The 24603-nt window shown below is 41.1% G+C and overlaps 1 protein-coding gene across 1 annotated transcript; it reads left to right on the forward strand.

Annotated features, from left to right (window-relative positions):
• Nucleotides 1-5240: 5240 nt before the first annotated feature.
• Nucleotides 5241-13259, forward strand: LOC113613975 (intelectin-1-like). The gene is given in 4 exon segments (XM_027095160.1): nt 5241-5286; nt 11942-12183; nt 12515-12673; nt 13077-13259. Coding segments are annotated over 4 exon segments (630 nt in total).
• The last annotated feature ends 11344 nt before the right edge of the window (nt 13260-24603 follow it).

Consider the following 24603-nt stretch of genomic DNA (forward strand, 5'->3'; position numbering starts at 1 on the left):
GAAATAGAATTTTGAGTAGAGGTGAGTGAGTGACTTTTACTTTTTATTCCACATATACTTCCTGTCCAGAACTTTTTACAATAACTATATTACATGTGCGATGATTTAAAATACCAGTTCTCCAAGTTCCCAGGTTTTCAACTACATAACATAAGATCAACGTATTAGTGAGGCTTTCCAGAGAAGCAGAACCAATAGGAGATATATAGACATAGATAGAGAGATAGAGATGGAAATGGAGATGGAGATAAAGAGATTTATTATAGAGAACTGGCTCATGAAATTATGGAGGCTGGCAAATCCAAAATCTGCAGAGCCAAGGTCTCAGTTGGAAGGTCATCAGGCGGGAGAATTTTCTCTTACTTGAGGGAGAGTAAACCTTTTTTTTTTTTGGTCACTCAATATGTTCTGCAGTACTGCACGACCTGTGGCTGGTTGAATCCACGGATGCAGAACCGCCTGTATGGAGGGCCAACTATAAAGTTATACTCAAATTTTAGACTTTGGTAGGGGCGGGATCAGCACCCGTAACCTCCACATTGTTCATTTTTCAAGGGTCAACTGTATAGTATAAATCAGAATCTGATTTAGCATCCAATTTTATACCTAAATTGTTACATTTGAGTGTTTTGCAAAATGGAAAAGAAAACATAATGACTCTAGGTGCCCTGCCACCTAGTTTGTGAATTGCACCTACTTTGTGAATTATAAATTTAGAAGATCAAAATTGAGGTCTGAATGATAAGGTAATTTGTGCAAGCCAATGTTCCCTTTAATTTTTTGAGTTGTGGTACACTGGCACCTCTGAAAACAAGCACATGTGATCAAAGTTTCATACTGCAGTTAGGAACTTAAAACCAAATTATCTTGTTTTTTTAATGATATGAACATTCGCAATAAACCATAAATGAAATTTTCTTGACATGGCAAACTCTATTCTGGAGGATTTTCTTTTCTCCACATTGTTGTTTGTCTGTCATGTATAATCCATATCAGTGCTGACAGGTTTTCTGATTCCATGTGCGGTTACATCTACTACACAGGTTACACATGTCCACATACCCACATATTAGACCACAAAAAATCTTTCGTTGTTAGTGTATAGGAATGCAAGAGATTTCTGTGCATTAATTTTGTATCCTGCAACCTTACCAAATTCACTGACTAATTCTAGTAGTTTTCTGGTTGCATTTGTTTCTAGAATCCTAGCATCTTTAGGATTTTCTATGTATAGTATTATGTCATCGGCAAACGGTGACAGTTTTACTTCTTCTTTTCCAATTTGTATTCCTTTTTTTCTTTTTATACTCTGATTGCTGTGGCTAGGACTTCCAATACTATGCTGAATAATAGTGGTGAGAGTGGACATCCTTGTCTTGTTGTGATCTTAGAGGAAATGCTTTCAGTTTTTCACCATTGAGAATGATGTTTGCTGTGGGTTTGTCATATATGGCTGTTATTATGTTGAGGTCGGTTCCCTCTATGCCCACTTCCTGGCGAGTTTTTATCATAAATTGTTGTTGAATTTTGTCAAAAGCTTTTTCTGTATCTATTGAGATGCTCGTAGGGTTTTTATTCTTCAATTTGTTAATATGGTGTATCACATTGATTGATTTGCATATACTGAAAAATCCTTGCATCCCTGGGATAAATCCCACTTGATCATAGCATATGATCCTTTTAATGCGTTGTTGGATTCTGTTTGCTAGTATTTTGTTGAGGATTTTTGCGTCTATGTTCATCAGGGATATTGGTCTATAATTTTCTTTTTTTGTGATATCTTTGTCTGGTTTTGCTATCAGGGTGATGGTAGCCTCGTAGAATGAGTTTGGGAGTGTTCCTCCCTCCACAATTCTTTGGAAGAGTTTGAGAAGGATAGGTGTTAACTCTTCTCTAAATGTTTGATAGAATTCACCTGTGAAACCATCTGGAACTGGACATTTGTTTGTTGGAAGGTTTTTAATTACAGTTTCAACTTCATTACTTGTTCTTGGTCTGTTTATATTTTCTAATTCTTCCTGGTTCAATCTTGGAAAGTTGTACTTTTCCAAGAATTTGTCCATTTCTTCCAGGTTGTCCAATTTATTGGCATAAAGTTGCTTATAGTAGTCTCTTATGATCTTTTGTATTTCTGCAGGGTCAATTGTAATTTCTCCTTTTTCATTTCTAATTTTATTGAGTTTAGTCCTCTCCCTTTTTTTCTTGATGAGTCTGGCTAAAGGTTTATTGCTTTTGTTTATCTTCTCAAAGAACAAACTTTTAGTTTTATTGATCTTTGCTATTGTTTTCTTTGTTTCTATTTCATTTATCTCTGCTCTGATCTTTATGATTTCTTTCCTTCTACTAACTTTGGGTTTTCTTTGTTCTTCATTTTCTAGTTGCTTCAGGTGTAAAGTTAGATTGTTTTTTGGAGATTTTTCTTGTTTCTTGAGGTGAGCGTGAATTGCTATGAACTTCCCTCTTAGAACTGCTTTTGCTGTGTCCCATAGGTTTTGGATCATTGTGTTTTCATTGTCATTTGTTTCTAGGTATTTTTTTATTTCTTCTTTGATTTCTTCAGTGATCTCTTAGTCATTTAGCAGTGCACTGTTTAGCCTCCATGTATTTGTGTTTTTTACTGTTTTTTTCCTCTAATTGGTTTCTAATTTCATAGCTTTTTGGTCAGAAAAGATGCTTGATATGATTTCAGTTTTCTTAAATTTTCCAAGGCTTGATTTGTGACCCAAGATGTGATCTATTCTGGAGAACATTCCGTAAGCACTTGAGAAGAAAGTGTATTCTTCTGCTTTTGGGTGGAATGTCCTAAAAATACCAATTAAGTCTATCTGGTCTATTTTGTCATTTAAAGCCTGTGTTTCCTTATTTATTTTCTCTCTGGATGATCTGTCTATTTGTGTAATTGGGGTGTTAAAGTCCCCCACTATTATTGTGTTACTGTTGATTTCTCCTTTTATGGCTGTTAGCACTTGCCTTATGTATTGAGGTGCTCCTATGTTGGGTGCATAAATATTTATAATTGTTATGTTTTCTTCTTGAATTGATCTCTTGATCATTATGTAGTGTCCTTCCTTATCTCTTGTAACAGTCTTTATTTTAAAGTCTATTTTATCTGATATGAGTATTGCTGCTCCAGCTTTCTTGTGATTTCCATTTGCATGGAATATCTTTTTCTGTCCTCTCACTTTCTGTCTGTATGTGTCCCTAAGTCAGAAGTGGGTCTCTTGTAGACAGTATATATAAGAGTCTTGTTTTTGTATCCATTCAGCCAGTCTTTGTCTTTTGGTTGGAGCATTTAATCGTTTTACATTCAAGGTGATAATCGATATGTATGTTCCTATTACCATTTTCTCAATTGATTTGGGTTTGTTTTTGTGGGTCTTTTTCTTCTCTTGTGTTTCCCACTTAGGGAAGTTCCTTCAGCATTTGTTGTAAACGTGGTTTGTTGGTGCTGAATTCTTGTAGCTTTTACTTGTCTGCAAATCTTTTGACTTCTCCATCAAATCTGAATGAGATATTTTCTGGGTAGAGTAATCTTGGTTGTAGGTTTTTCCCTTTCATCACTTTAAATATGTCCTGCCCCTCCTTTCTGGCTCACAGAGTTTCTGCTGAAAGATCAGTTGTTAACTTATGGGGATTCCCTTGTATGTTATTTGTTGCTTTCCCTTGCTGCTTTTAATATTTTTTCCTTTGTATTTAATATTTGAAAGTTTGATTAATATGTGTCTCTGTGTGTTTCTCTTTGGGTTTATACTGTATGGGACTCTCTGTGTTTTCTGGACTTGATTGACTATTTCCTTTCCCATGTTAGGGAAGTTTTCAACTCTAATCTCTTCCAATATTTTCTCAGATGCTTTCTCTTTCTGTTCTTCTCCTGGACCCCTATAATACGAATGTTGGTGCACTTAATGTTGTCCCAGAGGTCTTTGAGACCTCAATTCTTTCATTCTTTTATCTTTATTCTGCTCCACAGCAGTTATTTCCATCATTTTATCTTCCAGGTCACTTATCCTTTCTTCTGCCTCAGTTATTCTGCTATTGATTCCTTCTAGAGTATTTTTAATTTCAGTTATTGTGCTGTTCATCACTGTTTGCTCTTTAGTTCTTCTAGATCCTTGTTAAACGTTTCTTGTATTTTCTCTGTTCTGTTTCTGAGATTTTGGATCATCTTTACTATCATTACTCTGAATTCTTTTTCAGGTAGGCTGCCTATTTCATCTTCACTTATTTGGTCTTGTAGGTTTTTACCTTGCTCCTTCATTGTAACATATTTTTTGCTGTTCCTTTTTTTTTTTTTTAAAGGGTGGGGCTGTATTTCTGTCTTACTGGTCGTTTGGCCTACCAGCCCACTGGCAGGCAGAGCCAGATCCTGGAATTTCTGGCTGCAGGGCTCTGGGGGTTCTAGGGTTACTGCCTATGCCCTGGTGTGGGGGGCAGGGTCCTGGACCCTCTGGTGGACAGGCCATGTCATAAGGAAGGTGTCAATTCAGGGAGTCTTAAGGCAGCCTGCCTACTGGTGGGTGAGACTGTGTCCCCACCAATCAGTTGCACGGCCTGAGACATCACAGTATTGGTGGGTGGGGCAGGTTCCAGTGCTAATAAGCTAGATAGAGGATTACAAAATGGTGCTTGCCAGCACCAGTGCCCAGGTAGTAGGACAAGTTCCCAAAAATGGCTGCTACCAATGTCTATGTCACCAGGGTGAGCTCCAGTTACCTCCTACCTCTCCATGAGGCTTCCCAAGATAGGCAGGTGGCTATGAGCTATAAGCTCCTTTCAGATTACTGTTTCTGCCCTGGGTCCTGGAGTGTGTGAGATCCTGTGTGCCCCCTTTAAGAGAGGAGTCTCTGTTTCCCACGGCCCTCTGGCTCTCCCAAAAGTAAGCCCTGCCGACCTTCAAAGTCAAACGTTCTGGGAGCTCATCGTCCCAGTGCAGGGCCCCCAGTCTGGAGAGCCTGATGTGGGGCTCAGAGCACTCACTCCTCAGGAAGAGCTTCTGCAATTGTAATTATGTTCCCATTTATGGGTCATCCACCCAAGGGTATGGGTCTTGATATATCAAGACTCCACCCCTCCTACCTAACTCCTTGAGATTCCTTCTCTATATCTTTAGTTGTAGAAGATCTTTTCTGTTAGATTCCAATCTTTCTCATCAATAGTTACTCTGTTTTAATTTTGTTGTGCCTATGAAAGGAAGTAGAGCTCAGGCCACAATCTTGGCCCAAGCAAGTCTACACAACAGAATGGTAAACACAAATTCAGACAACGGCAATGTAGAGGAGCACATGGGTAGGTATAGGTTATTAATAACATTCCAGTTTTGGAGTTGGGTAGTGGTTTATAAGTGTCTAAGTCATTATGAAAAAAAAGGAAAGGGGGAGGGAGGGGTGGAGGAAAGGAAGAAGAGAGAGGGAAGGAGATACAGAAAGAGGACCGAACTGTCTCCCATGCATCTCTGCTGTTTCTTACAGCCATAAGTAAATGACCACTAATGTCACTTCATCAGGAAAACTTTCAGGTAATCATTAGTGTTGTTCACTCTGATTCAATCCACTTCTTTTTAGAGGCACATGGAAGACTGCACCTCTTATCTGTGAAGTTAAAAAGGGCCATGGACTTGTTCTAGCCAAGGAATGTAAGCAGAAAAGGTTATTTTCAGGCTGAAGCCTTTACCAGGCAGGGCACAAGTCAACATTGCCCTTTTCCCAGCCTCAGGAAATAACTCAAATATGTAGCCCTGGCTTGGTGGCATGCTTATAGCTGATGAAGAAACTAATCTTGGAGGTTAAAGGATGGAGTTCTGTGTTCTGTTGTAGGGAAAATGTTACATGTGTTGCCTGTGGTATCTCAGGAGGTATGTGATGTACCTACTGCACTGGAGCTTTAAGGGAAGACCTCTGGGAAACAATGTGAGCACTGCATGTCAGCTGCCTTGGTTCTATATTACAAAGGACAGGACCTCAGAGAGAAAAGGTGGTCTGTTTTGCAAGCAGGAGCAAAAGGAATAACTGATTCTGGGTCTTCAACAGGCAAACAGTATGGAAAAATTTCCTTGATAAATCATCTTCAGTCAGGACACACACAGACACACAGACACATATGCAGGCACTATATATATATATATATATACACACACACAAAAATACCACTCCCAAAATCTTTGTCTCCATCCACCTCAGTCAAGAGCATGTATTTGCTATGTGGTATCTCATGTGCAATATAGTAACTAGTGACACAGACCCAACCTAGCAGCTGAGGGAGCTGAGCAATATTGTTTCTACATGATATATAAAACTTCTAAAATTTGCTTAGTAAAATTTGGGGGAGTAAAACAATACATTTTTAATTACGTTTGGATTTAGTAATCTTCCAGATGTTCATTCTTTGATCATCAACATATGGGTTTATTCTCTGCTGAATACTGTTTCTAACAAAGGACTATTGAGAATATGAGGACAAATGTGTATTCAGTGACCTACCAGAAAAGTGTGTAACTGCTGGGTAAGACCTCAAGCAGCCTGAAAACCTGGGCCTAGTGGGGAGTTTGTGATTACAGTACAGGTTTGGCATATGCTGACATTCTGAAATACAGAGCTTTTAAGTTCCAAAATCCCAGTATTTGGGGTATAATAAAATATTTTAGTGTTTTTCAAAAATATGAAATCTGAATGTGTATCTTAATATATATCTTGAGGAACACTTTGCATTAAATTTTCAAATTGAATAAAACTACATTCCTCTTAAAAAATGTCACCATATCCATTCCTTGCTTAAAAACCCATCCTGGTTTTACCCCAGTTAGTACACTAACATTTCAATCTTACAGGATATCACAGTGTACAGGAGTACTGAAAGCTTGTTTTGTAGTCACAACACCCTGGTGGCAGACACCGGTTTTAGGCCTGGTTATAGTCTATTCCTGCAATTTTTTGTTGTTGTTTTTTTAAAACTTTGTAACGCTAGACATCTGAGAACTCATTTCTTGCTTTAATTCATCTGAACCCTTTGAGTAATTCATTTCCTTGATGTTCTCAAAATAGAAAATATTAGCTTAGCAAACATGGGAAATCACCATCTCTCTTAATAATTGCTAAAAGAGGCAAATAAATATTTGAATGCAATGTTATCAGTTACATAATAAAAGCTTGTCTCAGAATTATGAAAATACATAGGAAGAAGTGGTTGATTCTGTCACTGAGAAAGGGAGGTAAATATATTTTCTCAGAGAACTCATTGATCTGGGGTATGAATGATGTCAAAAGTTTTGATCATGAGAGGAGTTTTTACTAAATCAGAGATTCACAAGTTGCCCTCTAAAGATGGTGGCAGGTCATGACAGTTTCCAGGAGTTGGCATACATCATAAAAAATATAAGAACAAAAATGTGGATCTTCCATGCAATTAGATGTATTCAAGGTAAAGAACTATATTTACTCTGTGATTATGTCCTTTCTATTTTGTTGTTATTAAAATATCTTTCATGTAAAATGATATTAATAATAGATGTTAATTGAATTTTTAAAACTATATCTTTTCTAGCAATTCATTTATTTTTCTTCAAACTTTCTATGTAGACTTATAGTTTCTGGTTGCCTGTACATACTTTTGAGCATATTGTGGAAATAAGTATGATGGTTTTATAATTTGTTTTGATCCAGTGAATGGGGTATAAATCTATGTTGAGACTAATCTTCTCATATATATATATGTATTTTTTTTTTCTCTTTCCTTCTCTGTTGAGCAACAAGGCAGCCTTTTCTACAGCTCCCTGACGTTGGGAGAAGGGATAGCGATTAGTTCTGATTGCTCTTACCTCAGATATTTAGTCAATGTGGAGGGAGTCTCATAACTTTTCCCCACCTTGAAAATCCTGGATTTTTTTTTTTCTTACTGTGAAGTCATTTAGAAAACACACTTTGTCTTGTATCAGTGGCCTCTTGCATCTAGGTAAACCAGATTCTGCCCCTGGCATCAGCTGTTTGAGATGAAGCGGAGACCTTGATATCTTGCAGGAAGGGACATCACGTTTGGTTTTTTTTATGCGCTGCCTGAATTGTCATAGAACTCATACTGTATTTGCTTCACTTATTGTTCCTGAGAAACAAGAGCTTTGCAGGCTTAGTGTGGGTTCTGTTGGAGATGCATGTAGGGCTCCAAGTAAATCCTTCAAGTAAAGTGCTGAAGTCCACCCATTTCTGGACCAAAGATTACTTTATATCTTTCTCACAGAAGCTGCTCTTGAGGTTTGGTTTGGTTTTGTTTTTAAATATCTGGGAGACTATTGTCTTCAAAGCTTCCTGAAGTGTCAAAGCCTGAAATTTTTCCTTTTTTATTGATGCTTTTGACTTTTGTTTTTGTTTTTGTTTTTGCGGTACGCGGGCCTCTCACTGTTGTGGCCTCTTCCGTTGCGGAGCACAGGCTCCAGACGCACAGGCTCAGTGGCCATGGCTCTCGGGCCCAGCCACTCCGCGGCATGTGGGATCTTCCCGGACCGGGGCACGAACCCGTGTCCCCTGCATCGGCAGGCGGACTCTCAATCACTGCGCCACCAGGGAAGCCCTGTTTTTGACTTTTATATTAGTAAAATGTGCTCTACAAATATGTGCTCTAAATATTTAACATATTATATATTTATAGTAAATAATAATAATGTTAAATGTTTGCTTTTTAATCTTTAATTAGCAAATTTTTAAATTTTGTAAACATTATATTTTTCCCATTGAAGTAAATGAACTTTATGACAAGTTCTAAGTCTGTGATTCTCTGCTTAGCCTGAGAAAACCAAAATCCTCGTCTCCATTGGGCAAAGTATGTGGGCAGAAGCAACACGGGTTTTCCACCTAAAGGACACAGCAGCAATCCCCAGAGGGTCTGCAAGACAACCACAGCATCCCAATTTAGCAGGAAAATCTGCATTCCAAGCAGCTGGTGGAAGAAGGGAGAGAGTAAGAGAACGCTCCTCCACCCCTTGGAAGGAAAATTCATGGGCTGTTCTTGGTTGATCATTAAGTCTCCCATCCCTTTCCCTTTGGGATTTCACGCCTAGAAAAGAGAAAGGGAAATAAAAGTGATCACTAGGACACTTTCTGCACCTTGGTTATATTTTTTCAATGGCAATGACCAGAATCTCTTTTCTGTTGTTTTCTTCATTGCCAGGAGAGGGGTCAGTGTCCACGAGTTACTTTCTTAGGAACAATAATTCCTTCAAGTTAGTGGTTCAATGGAGTGGAGGTAACAGAGCTGTGCTAAGATGTTCTCAAAATAGAAAATATTAGTCCTATGTCCTTATGAAAAAGTAATATTTGGACACAGAGACAGACACATCACGTGAAGTTGAAGGCAGAATTCTGGTGATACATCTACAAGCAGGGTCTACCTTGCATCAGAGTGGATGTCTCTGAGCTGCAGAGAACCTTCAGCACACTGCAGACTCCAAAACTGGGGAGATGATTTCTGGGCCTTTGCGGGAGTCTCTTTTTCTTACCCATTTTAAATGGTCTTCCTGCCAGCCCAAAGGAGAACCCAGTTTTGTGAAATTCCCTTACTTCCAGCCTGGATTTCCATGGATAGGACACTCTAAGGACATGAAGATGTGGAGAGAAAATAAGTGGAGAAAGCAAGTGGGCACCAAACCACCCATCGGGAAAGTGCAAAGAAGTGGGGAAAATAACAGTAAATCAATCACAGGGGTGCTGGGACAGTTTGAAATCAAAATGGAAAAGAAAATTAAGCAACTCCTACCTCTCAATAAAGAAAAAAGTCAATTACAGCTCAACTGTAGATTTTTATGTGAAACATAAAACAACAGTGCTTTTAGAATATTACACAGGTAAAGATACCTGTGAATATACCCCACAAGTATCTTCATGACCTGGGAATAAGGAAAAATTTATTAAATAAGACACAAAAGGAACAGGAACAGTAAATTGCAATTCATTACAATTAAGAACCTCTGTTTATCAAAAACCCATAAAGTGAAAAGGCAAGGCCCAGAATGGGAAAAGAATTTGTAACACACATAATGAATAAAAGGCTGTATCTAGAGCATATAAAGAATTCCTAAAAATCAGAATCACCTAGGAGCTTGATAGAAATGCAAATTCTTGGGTCTTCCTCACTTGTTATTTTCTGTTTATTATTTTTTTTTATAAAGGCCATCCTAAGGGTGTAAAGTGGTATCTCATAGTTTTGATTAGCATTTCCCTAGTGATTAGTGGTGTGGGACATCTTTTCATGTGCTTGTTGGCTGGTTCTATATCTTCTTTAGAAAAATGTCTACTCAAGTCCTATGCCCATATTTTTTTTTTTTTTTTTTTTTGCGGTACGCGGGGCGGGCCTCTCACTGTTGTGGCCTCTCCCGTTGCGGAGCACAGGCACCGGACGCACAGGCTCAGCGGCCATGGCACACGGACCCAGTTGCTCCGCGGCATGTGGGATCTTCCCGGACCAGGGCACGAACCCGTGTCCCCTGCATCAGCAGGCGGATTCTCAACCACTGCGCCACCAGGGAAGCCCTGGAAATACTTTTTAAACACAACATAAAAGTACTAATCATACATGAGGATACAGATAAATTGCACTTCAATACAGGAAATTATGTCCAGTGGTCAAAAGGTACAAACATTCAGTTATAAAATTAGTCCTGTGGATATAAAGTACAGACTGGTGACTATAGTTAACAATACTGTATTGTACATTGAAAAGTTACTAAGAGAGTAGATATTAAAAGTTCTCATCGGGCTTCCCTGGTGGCGCAGTGGTTGAGAGTCCGCCTGCCGATGCAGAGGACGCCGGTTCGTGCCCCGGTCCGGGAAGATCCCACATGCCGCGGAGCGGCTGGGCCCGTGAGCCATGGCCGCTGAACCTGCGCGTCCGGAGCCTGTGCTCCGCAACGGGAGAGGCCACAACAGTGAGCGACCCGCGTACCATAAAAAAAAAAAAAAAAAAAAGTTCTCATCACAAGAAAAAAGAATTTGTAACTATGTGTGGTGGTGGGTGCTGACGAGACTTATTATGGTGATCATTTCACAATATATAAAAATATAGAATCATTATGTTATACACCTGGAACTTATATAATGTTATATGTCGATTACATCTCAATTAAAAAATAATAGTAACAATTTAAAAATTATGTCTACAAAATACCAGCAAAAAAGTAAAAATGCAAGCCATGGAGAAACACATCAACATACTCCATAGAGTGGGTGTGCACACACACACATACACACACACAAACACACCAGGCCGTATATCGTCTCAAAAATCACATGCTTGGGACTTCCCTGGTGGCGCAGTGGTTAAGAATCCGCCTGCCAATGCAGGGGACACAGGTTTGAGCCCTGGCCCGGGAAGATCCCACATGCCGCGAAGCAACTAAGCCCGTGCACCACAACTACTGAGCGTGCGCTCTAGAGCCCGCGAGCCACAGCTGCTGAGCCCACGTGCCACAACTACTGAAGCCCGCGCACCTAGAGCCTGTGCTCCAAAACAAAGAGAAGCCACCGAAATGAGAAGCCCACACACCGCCACAAAGAGTAGCCCCTGCTCGCCGCAACTAGAGAAAGCCCCTGCCTGCAGCAACGATGACCCAACGCAGCCAATAAATAAATAAATAAACTCACGTGCTCAGTGTTGCAGCCAGTGACTCTCATCCCAGCACACAGGGCATTGGGCTGCTCTCTCATTATTAAACACCCTGAACTGGACAAATCCTGCAACAAATTCCCCTGGAAAAGAAGAGGCAGAGAAGGGTCAAGTATTCAAAGGAAGAACTGGAAACAGCTTCCCTTTCACCAGCACAGGGATTCCCTACACCAACAAATGGATATGTGCGGGAGCCTCTAGGATACATTTCTGACTTCCCAGGGTGTTTCTGGTTTTGGAGCCTGAAATGGACCCTGTACTCACAGACACGGGCTCTCTAGGCTGGTTCCGTCCACAGATGGCCTGTATTTCCTCTACACTGAGAATGGCGTCATCTACCAGACCTTCTGTGACATGACCTCTGGGGATGGCGGCTGAACCCTAGTGGCCAGTGTGCACGAGAACCACATTCCTGGGAAATGCACGGTAGGTGATCGCTGGTCGAGTCAGCAGGGCAGCACGGCAGACTGCCCAGAGGGGGATGGCAACTGGGCCAACACGTTTGGGTCTGTAGAGGCGTCCACCAGTGATACAAGGTTGGTGGCACTGACCACCCAGCTGGGAAAGGGTGGAGAGCTGAGTGTGGCTGGAGCAGAGTGTGTGGAAGGGAGGGTGGGAGATGGGGATGAGGAGGTAGGGCTGGAGAAGAAGAAGGAAAAAAGTCCATGTCTTGAATCACGACTTTCTCCCACCGGGTCTTTTTGGGCGGTGGGGCCTTATCATCTGCTGGCGATGGCAGGTGTCTGAGCGTTGCTGCCACCTGCCCCCCTGGAGCCCAGAGCTCTCAGCTCAACTGAGAACTGCATGTGTGGGTCTTTGGTTAGTGGGACCTCCTGGGCTGTTCAGGATCAGTGTGTGTGTTGCTCTGCAGAATCCTGGTTACTATGACATCCAGGCCCAGGACCTGGGCATGTGGCATGTGCCCAACAAGCGCCCCCTGCAGCACTGGAGGAACAGCTCCCTGCTGAGGTACCGCACCAACACTAGCTTCTTCCCGAATCTGGGACACAAGCTGTTTGGACTCTACCGGGTGTATGGGGCTGCAGGCTGTTCACACTTCTTTTGGTGAACAGAGAGCCAAGTGTCTGGGGTGAAAAGTAAGTCTGCTCTGGGTTCCGTGTCACTAGCAGGTGCTTGTGCTTGGTTGTTTCTTCCACCTGTGGGTCAGGTGAACTCATGTGCTACCTCTCTCAGGAATCGGAGCTGAGCATGGGATGAGGCCTATGGAGGAGGAGAGAGGGGGTAGAGAGGGAGAGGGACAAAGGGCTTGAAGCTAGTTAGGAACCTAGCTATGGGGTGGGGGGAGTGGGAAGGAGTCACTATTATTTAGACTGATTTCTGCATATTGACACCTGAAGGCTCTAAATCCCCCAATTCCCAATGTGGCAGCTTCTCTACTGTCCTCACACAGCCTGTATCTTGGGTCCCTGCAGAAATACCCAGTGAAGTACGGATCAGGGAGCTGTCAGACTGACAATGGCCCAGCTATTCCTCTGGTCTATGACTTTGGTGATGCTGAGAAAACTGCATCTTACTCCTCACCAGTTGGTCAGCATGAGTATCTGTTTCCAAAGCCCCGTCATCCATCCTTCCCTGCACTCTTGGGGAAAGTGTAAATAACAACAATGAACAATTGTTAGCATTTGTTGAACACGTACAATGTGCCAAACTCTTTTCTAGGAACTTGACATGTGTCATTTAATCATCATTATAACACTATGAAGTTAAAATTACTATCCTCTCCAATTTGTAGGATATAAACCCAGGCTTCTTAACCAATACCCTGTATGGCTCTTAAAATAGTAAAAACTAGGCTAATGTTCACAGGTGAGAACAACTTGCAAAGTGGCGAGAAATTCTCTATGGGTCATCTGTGAACAGGGACACTGACAGCCTTTGTTCCATGCTACATATTCAAAGACTTTGTAGCACTAACATCCTTAGAAGACAGAGATATTAACTCTCAATGGATTGTGCTTCCTCTTGGCCTGGAGAGGCCAGAAATCAGCACCCAACCACATCTCACGTCTACATCAGGATGTAGCCTCTGGAACTAAGAGTAAAGGGCAGGCATGGTCTCAGCCCTTATATAAGATTCAGATTCTCTAAGCGCAGAGTTCCTCCTCATACTCAGCCCCAAAGAGAATAAACTATACTCTCTGAAAAGGTTTGTAGTTGCTTGACGAGCCCAATTTACGAGCTGCTTGGCAAACAGACTAAATCTGCAGATGTTTTCCTGGCCCTCTTCACATCACCCTGTGGGGATGGGACTCAGGGAAGCAGCACAAGAAAATGCTGGTACTCTGGCTACTGCTATGAATGTGAATAATACATTTCTTTGTCTCACTGTCAGGAGTTTCATATTTTCTGCCAGCATCTATGAAACTGTGGCAGGCTAACTCTTCAGCTTACAAGAAGGGGAAAATCTTAGACTCATCACTGCTCTGGCCACCACCTTAAGAGTCACCAGGAGCACTACATTCTCTCTGTGTTCAGAAGATCATGTCTGCTGTGCCTGGGTGGGACCGAAAAGCCTCAAAGTTCTCACTGGAAATCTCCTTGGCTGTAGCTGGAGTCAGAGCAGTCAAGAGTGATGGGCACACTCCTCTTGCTGTCCATGACTGGGGTCCATTTAGCTTAAAAGTGACTCAGATGAGAGGACGCTGGGTTGGTTTATAACTCACCATTTGCTTCACCACAACTTTCTCTGATCTCCTTGACGCTTCTAGGCAGGAAAGAGGAAAGAAGCGCAGGTTTTGCTCTCCCAAAATGTCTCAGGAGAATGGGTCGCTGCTAGAGGATGTGAAGATAATTCTCATTAATAGTCTGGTACAGCTGACAGCAGCCATCAGATCCCAGCCCCTGCCCACTTCACCAGTTCAGCACTGTGCTATGAGGCCCCAGAGGTCAGGAACCTCTGCTATGACTAGCTGACCCACAGTCTAGTACAGGCTTAACACTTGCATTCTTCTGCTCAATTAATTAAAAGTGAAAACTATCATTACACCTACTGTGAGGATGGGATTGTGAGGATGGGGACTAAAGAAGGATATTCCCTGGGCACAGCTCTGACCACCCAGCTCCCTCTGGGAATCCCTGGGCCAAGGCCATAGCAGTAGGAGTAGCTAGAAGGGAGCACAGTCTTTATCACGGCTCCCTGAGCCTCCTAAGCTACACAGAGGCACAGAGTGCAGCCCCAAGACGTGCCTTAGCTTCAGACCAGAGAGGCCAGCAGTCAGCACCCAGGCCGCATCTCAAGTCGGCTGCAAAGTGTGGCTTCTCTGCATCTACATAACTCCCCTCTGGCCCAGGACCTCAGCATCCAGCCCAGCTCTACTCCTTCTGCTCCACTGCACACCTCAGGTGAGCTGAAGAAACTGCAGCTCCTGAGTGACTGACCTGCACTCGGCCCTCTGCTGGCCAAAGAGAGGAACAGCAGGAGACAGAATCTGGCCCCCCGGCCCCTAAGGGGAAAGGAGAGGCACAAGGTCACTGGCTTGTCCATCTTTTCCTTCCATCCTTGCTCTATGAACTTTCTGAGTAAGGAAACCTCAAATGGAAAGTGATGGGCTTATGAACATTCTGGAACCTCCTGGAATAGCCCCCACCTCTATCCAATGCTACAAATCCTTAAGAGGCCATGGGCCCCTTTCTCTGAAACTTCCCATCTCTGAGACCAAGACCAGACCTGAGCTGGCATCATGGCTCCCCACACACTCGGATCTTGTCTCAGACTCAGAAAAACCTTCCTCACAGCACGGAGAGCTCCCTCCTTCCTTCCTCACAGATGCCAGGAGCTGAGAGTTCCCAGCCAAGTGGAGACTCAGAGCTACCGCCTTTGCAGAGAGTCCTGAGGTGGGTGAAGTGCTGAGCCTTTATAGGGAGAGCAAACCACGAGGGCCCTGCTGAGCCCTGCTCATTTCAGGCTGCAGGTCCCTCCCTCGGGAGTCCTTCCCTTGAAGGTCCCCGGGCCTTGAGCCCTGGCACTGAGAAGGAATGTGTGACTCTGATGTTATAACTTAACTCTGTTTCAGAGTTTACCACAATGCATGGCACAGTGATTCTTCAGCAGCAGAAAGGCCCAAAAATGTCTTTTTAATGAGTGAGTGAAATTGAAGTAGACTTTTCAAAACTCTCAAGAATAAAATATAATAATAGCTAGTATGTATCAAGCAGTTAGCATAAGCCGGGCACTCTTATAAGGGGTGTAATGTTATTCCATTGAATTTTTAAAAAACAATATGTGAGGACTTTACCATTATTATCTGTATTTTATTATTATGTGTATGATCTGTATTCACTTAAAGAAACTGAGACTCAGATATATGGGTAACTTTCCAAGGACCAGGTGAATTTAGGGAGTCAAGATTTAGACTAAAGACATCTATAAACATTTTTGAAGTTATCTATATTGTCTGTCTGATAACTTTGTGTCAATTTTTATTTCTACCAGTAGAGATTTAAAGGGTCCATTTCTTTCTTTTTCTTTTATTGAGGTGTAACTGACATACAATATTATATTACTTTTAGGGGTACAACATATTGATTCAGCACTTATGTACATTGCAAAATGGTCACCACAATAAGTCTAATTACCATCTGTTACCTTACAAAGTTAATATAATATTATTGACTATATAACCCATGCGATACATTACAACCCCATGACTTGTTTTTTTTTTGTTTTTTGTTTTTTTGCGGTACACGGGCCTCTCAATGTTGTGGCCTCTCCCGTTGCGGAGCACAGTCTCCGGACGCACAGGCTCAGTGGTCATGGCTCACGGACCCAGCCGCTCCGCAGCATGTGGGATCTTCCCGGACTGGGGCACAAACCCATGTCCCCTGCATCGGCAGGCGGACTCTCAACCACTGCGCCACCAGGGAAGCCCTTGTTTTTTTTATAACTGGAAATTTGTACTTAATCTTCTTCACCTACTTTGCTCCCCCAAGCCCCCTCCCCTCTGGCAACCACTAATCTGTCCTAAAAGAGTCCGTTTCTTGAACCCCTAGTCAAGGATTATATTTGGCTACAAATAATAGAAAAACTTATAGCAGCTTAAATTGTTCAGGGGGTTATTTATCACAAAACAAAATTTCCAGGGGTAGGCAATGGAGGACTGATGTGAGACACAACGGTCTCAAGAGGGTACTTGACTTCTTTGATGTTCCTGCTTCACCATCCTTTGTATATATATTTTTTTCAGCCTCATGAACACAGAATGGTTACTGTCTCTCCAATCATCATATCTGTATTCCAGGGAGAAAGAAGAAAAAATAATGCACAAAGAGCAATTAGACTTCTGTTCACTAACATTTGTTACATGGCAATTTCTAGATAGTAAGGAGGCTGAGAATTTGAATATTTTGCTACTGACATTAAAAAAACAAGGGGAAAAAATGGGATTGGAGTCATGAGCTGAGTCCACCATTAGAAGCTATGATTTATCATGTTTTTATCAATTTTTAATTTTTTTTAAAAGCAAACTTCTCATCTACATTTCTTTGATTATTAATGAAGTTGAACAATGGTAACTTTTTGGAATCCTGATCTTAGTTGTACTAAACCTAGAAAATAATTTAGAAACAATGGTCATTTTTAAATGCTTATTCTATCATGAAACTTTGTCTCTCCATTTATTTTATTTACAACCCCTTTTCTTTAATGGCTCATTGTCTATAAATCTGATTCTCAAACCATTGTTCTCTCTCAAGGGTGATATTTCAGGCAGTGTCATTGGAGAGATCCCTTTGACGTCTCTATATAGTCATGAAGAGAACTCTCTCAGGTAGCTGAGACCACATCTGTTTTTACTCACTAGTCTATCCTCAGTGCCTACCAGGTAGTAGGTGTTCAAAAAATTATTAAATCCATGCTTTAATAAATGAATGTGTGAGAGGGCAGACAGCAGAAGCAAAAAGAACTACAATCCTGCAGCCTGTGGAACAAAAACCACATTAACAGAAAGAGAGACAAGATGAAAAGGCAGAGGGTTATGTACCAGATGAAGGAACAAGATAAAACCCCAGAAAAATAACTAAATGAAGTGGAGGTAGGCAACCTTCCAGAAAAAGAATTCAGAATGATAGTGAAGATGATCGAGGACCTCGGAAAAAGAATGGAGGCAAAGATCAAGAAGATGCAAGAAATGTTTAACAAAGACCTAGAAGAATTAAAGAATAAACAAACAGAGATGAACAATACAATAACTGAAATGAAAACTACTCTAGAAGGAATCAATAGCAGAATAACTGAGGCAGAAGAACGTATAAGTGACCTGGAAGACAGATGGTGGAATTCACTGCTGCAGAACAGAATAAAGAAAAAAGAATGAAAAGAAATGAAGACAGTCTAAGAGACCTCTGGGACAACATTAAACACAACAACATTCACATTACAGGGGTCGCAGAAGGAGAAGAGAGAGAGAAAGGACCTGAGAAAATATTTGAAGAGATTATAGTCGAAAACTTCCCTAACATGGGAAAGGAAATAGCCACCCAAGTCCAGGAAGCACAGCGAGTCCCATACAGGATAAACCCAAGGAGAAACACACCAAGACACATAGTAATCAACTGGGCAAAAATTAAAGACAAAGAAAAATTATTAAAAGCAGCAAGGGAAAAATGACAAATAATATACAAGGGAACTCCCAGAAGGTTAAGAGCTGATTTCTCAGCAGAAACTCTACAAGCCAGAAGGGAGTGGCATGATAAACTTAAAGAGATGAAAGGGAAGAACCTCCAACCAAGATTACTCTACCCAGAAAGGATCTCATTCAGATTCGATGGAGAAATCAAAAGCTTTACAGACAAGCAAAAGCTAAGAGAATTCAGCACCACCCAACCAGCTCTACAACAAATGCTAAAGGAACTTCTCTAAGTGGGAAACACAAGAGAAGAAAAGGACCTACAGAAACAAGCCCAAAACAATTAAGAAAATGGTCATAGGAACATACATAATGATAATTATCTTAAACATGAATGGATTAAATGCTCCAACCAAAAGACATAGGCTTGCTGAATGGATACAGAAACAAGACCCATATTTATGCTGTCTACAAGAGACCCACTTCAGAACTAGGGACACATTCAGACTGAAAGTGAGGGGATGGAAAAAGATATTCCATACAAATGGAAATCAAAAGAAAGCTGGAGTATCAATACTCATAGCAGATAAAATAGACTTTAAAATAAAGAATGTTACAAGAGACAAGGAAGGACACTACATAATGATCAAGGGATCAATCCAAGAAGAACATGTAACAATTATAAATACATATACACCCAACATAGGAGCACCTCAATACATAAGGCAATTGCTAACAGCTATAAAAGAGGAAATCGACAGTAACACAGTAATAGTGGAGGACTTTAACACCTCACCTACACCAATGGACAGACCATCTAAAATGAAAATAAAGAAGGAAACAGAAGCTTTAAATGACACAATAGACCATATAGATTTAATTGATATTTATAGGACATTCCATACAAAAAGAGCAGGATACAATTTCTTCTCAAGTGCACACAGAACATTCTCCAGGATAGATCACATCTTGGGTCACAAATCAAACCTCAGTAAATTTAAGACAATTGAAATCATACCAAGTATCTTTTCTGACCACAATGCCATGAGATTAAAAATGAATTACAGGGGAAAAAAAACGTGAAAAACACAAACACATGGAGACTAAACAATACATTACTAAATAACCAAGAGCTCACTGAAGAAATCAAAGAGGAAATCAAAAAATACCTAGAGAAAAATGACAATGAAAACACGACGATCCAAAACCTATGGGATGCAGCAAAAGCAGTTCTAAGAGGGAAGTTTATAGATATACAAGCCTACCTCAAGAAAAAAGAAACATCTCAAATAAACAATCTAACCTTACACCTAAAGGAACTAGAGAAAGAAGAACAAACAAAACCCAAAGTTAGCAGAAGGAAAGAAATCATAAAGATCAGAGCACAAATAAATGAAATAGAAACACAGAAAATAATAGCAAAGGTCAATAAACTAAAAGCTGGTTCTTTGAGAAGATAAACAAAATTGATAAACCATTAGGCAGACTCATCAAGAAAAAGAGGTAGAGGACTCAAATTAATAAAATTAGAAATGAAAAAGGAGAAGTTACAATAGACACCGCAGAAATACAAAGCATCCTAAGAGACTACTACAAGCAACTATATGCCAATAAAATGGACAACCTGGAAGAAATGGACAAATTCTTAGAAAAGGTATAACCTTCCAAGACAGAACCAGGAAGAAATAGAAAATATGAACAGACCAATCACAAGTAATGAAATTTAAACTGTGATTAAAAGTCTTCCAACAGGGGCTTCCCTGGTGGCGCAGTGGTTGAGAGTCTGCCTGCCAATGCAGGGGACTTCGACAGTTTTGAGCCCTGGTCTGGGAGGATCCCACATGCTGCGGAGCAACTGGGTCCGTGAGCCACAACTACTGAGCCTGCGCATCTGGAGCCTGTGCTCCGCAATGAGAGGCCGCGATAGTGAGAGGCCTGTGCACCGTGATGAAGACTGACCCCTGCTTACCGCAACTGGAGAAAGCCCTCGCACAGAAACGAAGACCCAACACAGCCAAAAATAAATAAATAAATAAATAAATGTTAAAATCTTCCAACAAACAAAAGTTCAGGACAAGATGGCTTCACAGGTGAATTCTATCAAACATTTAGAGAAGAACTAACATGCATCCTTCTCAAACTCTTCCAAAAAATTACAGAGGAAGGAATACTCCCAAACTCATTCTGTGAGGCCACCATCACCCTGATACCAAAATCAGACAAAGATACTACAAAAAGAGAAAATTACAGACCAATATCACTGATGAATATAGATGCAAAAATCCTCAACAAAATACTAGCAAAGAGAATCCAACAACACATTAAAAGGATCATACACCATGATCAAGTGGGATTTATCCCAGGGATGCAAGGATTCTTCAATATACACAAATCAATCAATGTGATACACCATATTAACAAATTGAAGAATAAAAACCCTATGAGCATCTCAATAGATACAGAAAAAGCTTTTGACAAAATTCAACAACAATTTATGATAAAAACTCGCCAGAAAGTGGGCATAGAGGGAACCTACCTCAACATAATAAAGGCCATATATGACAAACCCACAGCAAACATCATTCTCAATGGTGAAAAACTGAAAGCATTTCCTCTAAGATCAGGAACAAGACAAGGATGTCCACTCTCGCCACTATTATTCAACATAGTTTTGGAAGTCCTAGCCATGGCAATCAGAGAAGAAAAAGAACTAAAAGGAATATAAATTGGAAAAGAAGAGGTAAAACTGTGACTGTTTGCAGATGACATGATACTATACATAGAGAATCCTAAAGATGTTACCAGAAAACTACTAGAGCTAATCAATGAATTTGTTAAGTTGCAGGATACAAAATTAATGCACAGAAATCTTTTGCATTCCTATACACTAATGATGAAAAATCTGAAAGAGAAATTAAGGAAACACTCCCATTTACCATTGCAACAAAAAGAATAAAATACCTAGGAATAAACCTACCTAGGGAGAAAAAAGACCTGTAAGCAGAAAACTATAAGACACTGATGAAAGAAATTAAAGATGATACCAACAGATGTAGCGATATACCATGTTCTTGGATTGGATGAATCAATATTGTGAAATTGACTATACTACCCAAAGCAATCTACAGATTCAATGCAATCCCTATCAAATTACCAATGGCAGTTTCTATGGAACTAAAACAAAAAATCTTAAAATTTGTATGGAGACACAAAAGACTCCGAATAGCCAAACCAGTCTTGAGGGGAAAAAACAGAGCTGGAGGAATCAGGCTCCCTGACTTCAGACTATACTACAAAGCTACAGTAAACAAGACAATATGGTACTTGCACAAAAACAGAAACAGATCAATGGAACAAGATAGAAAGCCCAAAGATAAACCCACGCACCTATGGTCAACTAATCTATGACAAAGGAGGCAAGGATATACAATGGAGAAAAGACAGTCTCTTCAATAAGTGGTGCTGAGAAAACTGGACAACTACATGTAAAAGAATGAAATTAGAACACTCCCTAACACCATACACAAAAATAAGCTCAAAATAGATTAGAGACCTAAATGTAAGGCCGGACACTATAAAACTCCTTGAGGAAAACATAGGGAGAACACTCTTTGACATAAATCACAGCAAGATCTTTCTTGATCCACCTCCTAGAGTAATGGAAATAAAAACAACAATAAACAAATAGGACCTAATGAAACTTCAAAACTTTTGCACAGCAAAGGAAACCATAAACAAGAGGAAAAGACAACACTCAGAATGGGAGAAAATATTTGCAAACGAATCAACGGACAAAGAATTAATCTCCAAAATATATAAACAGCTCATGCAGCTCAATAACAAAAAAACAAACAACCCAATCCAAAAATGGGCAGAAGTCCTAAATAGACATTCCTCCAAAGAAGATGGACATACAGATGGACAAGAAGCACATGAAAAGCTGCTCCACATCACTAATTATTTGAGAAATGCAAATCAAAACTACAATGAGGTATCACCTCACACCAGTTAGAATGGGCATCATCAGAATATATATAAACAACAAATGCTGGTGAGGGTGTGGAGAAAAGGGAACCCTCTTGCACTGTTGGTGGGAATGTAAATTGATATAGCCACTATGGAGAACAGTACAGAGGTTCCTTAAAAAACTAAAAATAGAATTACCATATGCTCCAGCAAGCCCACTACTGGGCATATACCCAGAGAAAACCATAATTCAAAAAGACACATGCAGGCTTCCCTGGTGGCGCAGTGGTTGAGAGTCCGCCTGCCGATGCAGGGGACACGGGTTCGTGCCCTGGTCCGGGAAGATCCCACATGTCGCGGAGCGGCTAGGCCTGTGAGCCATGGCCGCTGAGCCTGCATGTCCGGAGCCTGTGCTCTGCAACGGAAGAGGCCACAACAGTGAGAGGCCCGCGTACCACAAAAAAATAAAAGACACATGCACCCCTATGTTCATTGCAGCACTATTTACAATAGCCAGGTCATGGAAGCAACCTAAATGCCCATCGACAGATGAATGGATAAAGAAGATATGGTACATATACACAATGGAATATTACTCAGCCCTAAAAAGGAACAAAATTGGGTCATTTGTTGAGACGTGGATGGATCTAGAGACTGTCATACAGAGTGAAGTAAGTCAGAAAGAGAAAAACAATGTATATTCATGCATATATATGGAACCTAGAAAAATGGTACAGATGAACCAGTTTTCAGGGCAGAAATAGAGACACAGATGTAGAGAACAAACGTATGGGCACCAAGGGGGGAAAGCCGTGGGGAGGGTGACAGGGGGCTGCTGAATTGGGTGATTGGGATTGACATGTATACACTGATGTGTATAAAATTGATGACTAATAAGAACCTGCTGTAGAAAAAAAAATAAAATTCAAAAATTAAAAAGAAATTTTTTTAATAAAAAATAAATGAATGTGTAAGCCAAATGAATATGTAAGACATTCCAGTCAGGATGTCCCCAAGTCCAAGTCTTCCAACCTTCATTGGACACTCTTCCCTCTAAAACTGAAAAAAAAAAAAAAATCCATTGGCTCAATTTCCTGCCTTACATACTATGGAAAAACCCAGCACCCTCTCTGAGATTTCAGGGGGTTCCCAGGGGCTCCTCATGGTCACCTCTGGCTTTGATTTCCTGTTCTAGCTGAATTCTCTCACATCTCTCCTCCCACGCTGTCTTCTTCTCTCCACTGTATGTAGGACCAAGTATGGAGCCCCCTCTTCAATCTGCAAAACATCACCAATCCAAGACAGTTGTGTAGATTGCTACCGAAGGTTTTGGATAACAGAGGAATTACCTCATAGCCCAAAAAATAAATAAAAATGGGAATTAGGTATCTCTGCTCTCATGTTTCTCAGCATCCCTGCAACAAGGAACTTCCTACTGGCTGAATTTCCCCCTCAGAAGAGTGACCCCGCCTCTGGCTCCCAGACCTATAACAGTCTCTCCCTAGCCTCCCACATCAACCAATTGCCAACTTCCCAATGTTGTCTTCTACGGGGAAGCCTAACTCTTCTTTGTTGCATCATCTCCTGTCTAGGCTAGGTTTTCACAGCAAAACTTGTGTATTCAGATGTTTTTCCTAACCCAAGAGTTTGCATCTCTCCTTCTAGGCCGTGCTCTGTATAAGAGCATATACTATCTTCTATGACCTAGGTGTCCTAATAGATGCCAGGATATAAAGATGAAAAAAATATGGTTTCTAGGGAATTCCCTGACGGTCCAGTGGTTAGGATGCTGCACTTTCACTGCCGAGGGCCCAGATTCAGTCCCTGGTCGGGGAACTAAGATACCACAAGCCGTGTGGCTCAGCCAAAAATATATATATATATGGTTTCTATGTTAAAGAAGTTTGGTTGGGCTTCCCTGGTGGCGCAGTGGTTGAGAGTCCGCCTGCTGATGCAGGGGACACGGGTTCGTGCCCCGGTCCGGGAAGATCCCACATGCCGCGGAGCGGCTGGGCCCGTGAGCCATGGCCGCTGAGCCTGCATGTCCGGAGCCTGTGCTCCACAACGGGAGAGGCCACAACAGTGAGAGGCCCGCGTACGGAAAAAAAAAAAAAAAAAAAAAGAAGATCAGTTGTTTGTTCTTAATCTCAACATTTAGTTCCCATGATCCAGCTGTCTGCCTACATTAAAATGAAGTACATTTCCATCCTCTGCTTCAACATATTGTGCTGTTAATAGCAGTCAGAAATCTTTCAATTCCAAGTGATATAAATCTACCTCAAAAACCACCATAAGCAAATAAAGTAGAATTTATCAGCTATGTGACCAGGAGATCCAGAGGTGGAGTCAGGGGCATGATGGGGTAAGTACAGGCTCAGGTGAGGTCCTCAGCTACTCTCTTCATCTTCTT

This window comes from Aethalodelphis obliquidens, unplaced genomic scaffold (genome assembly GCF_003676395.1).
Source record: "Aethalodelphis obliquidens isolate GAN/ISIS:26980383/991018 unplaced genomic scaffold, ASM367639v1 scaffold90, whole genome shotgun sequence".
Classification (NCBI taxonomy): domain Eukaryota; kingdom Metazoa; phylum Chordata; class Mammalia; order Artiodactyla; family Delphinidae; genus Aethalodelphis; species Aethalodelphis obliquidens.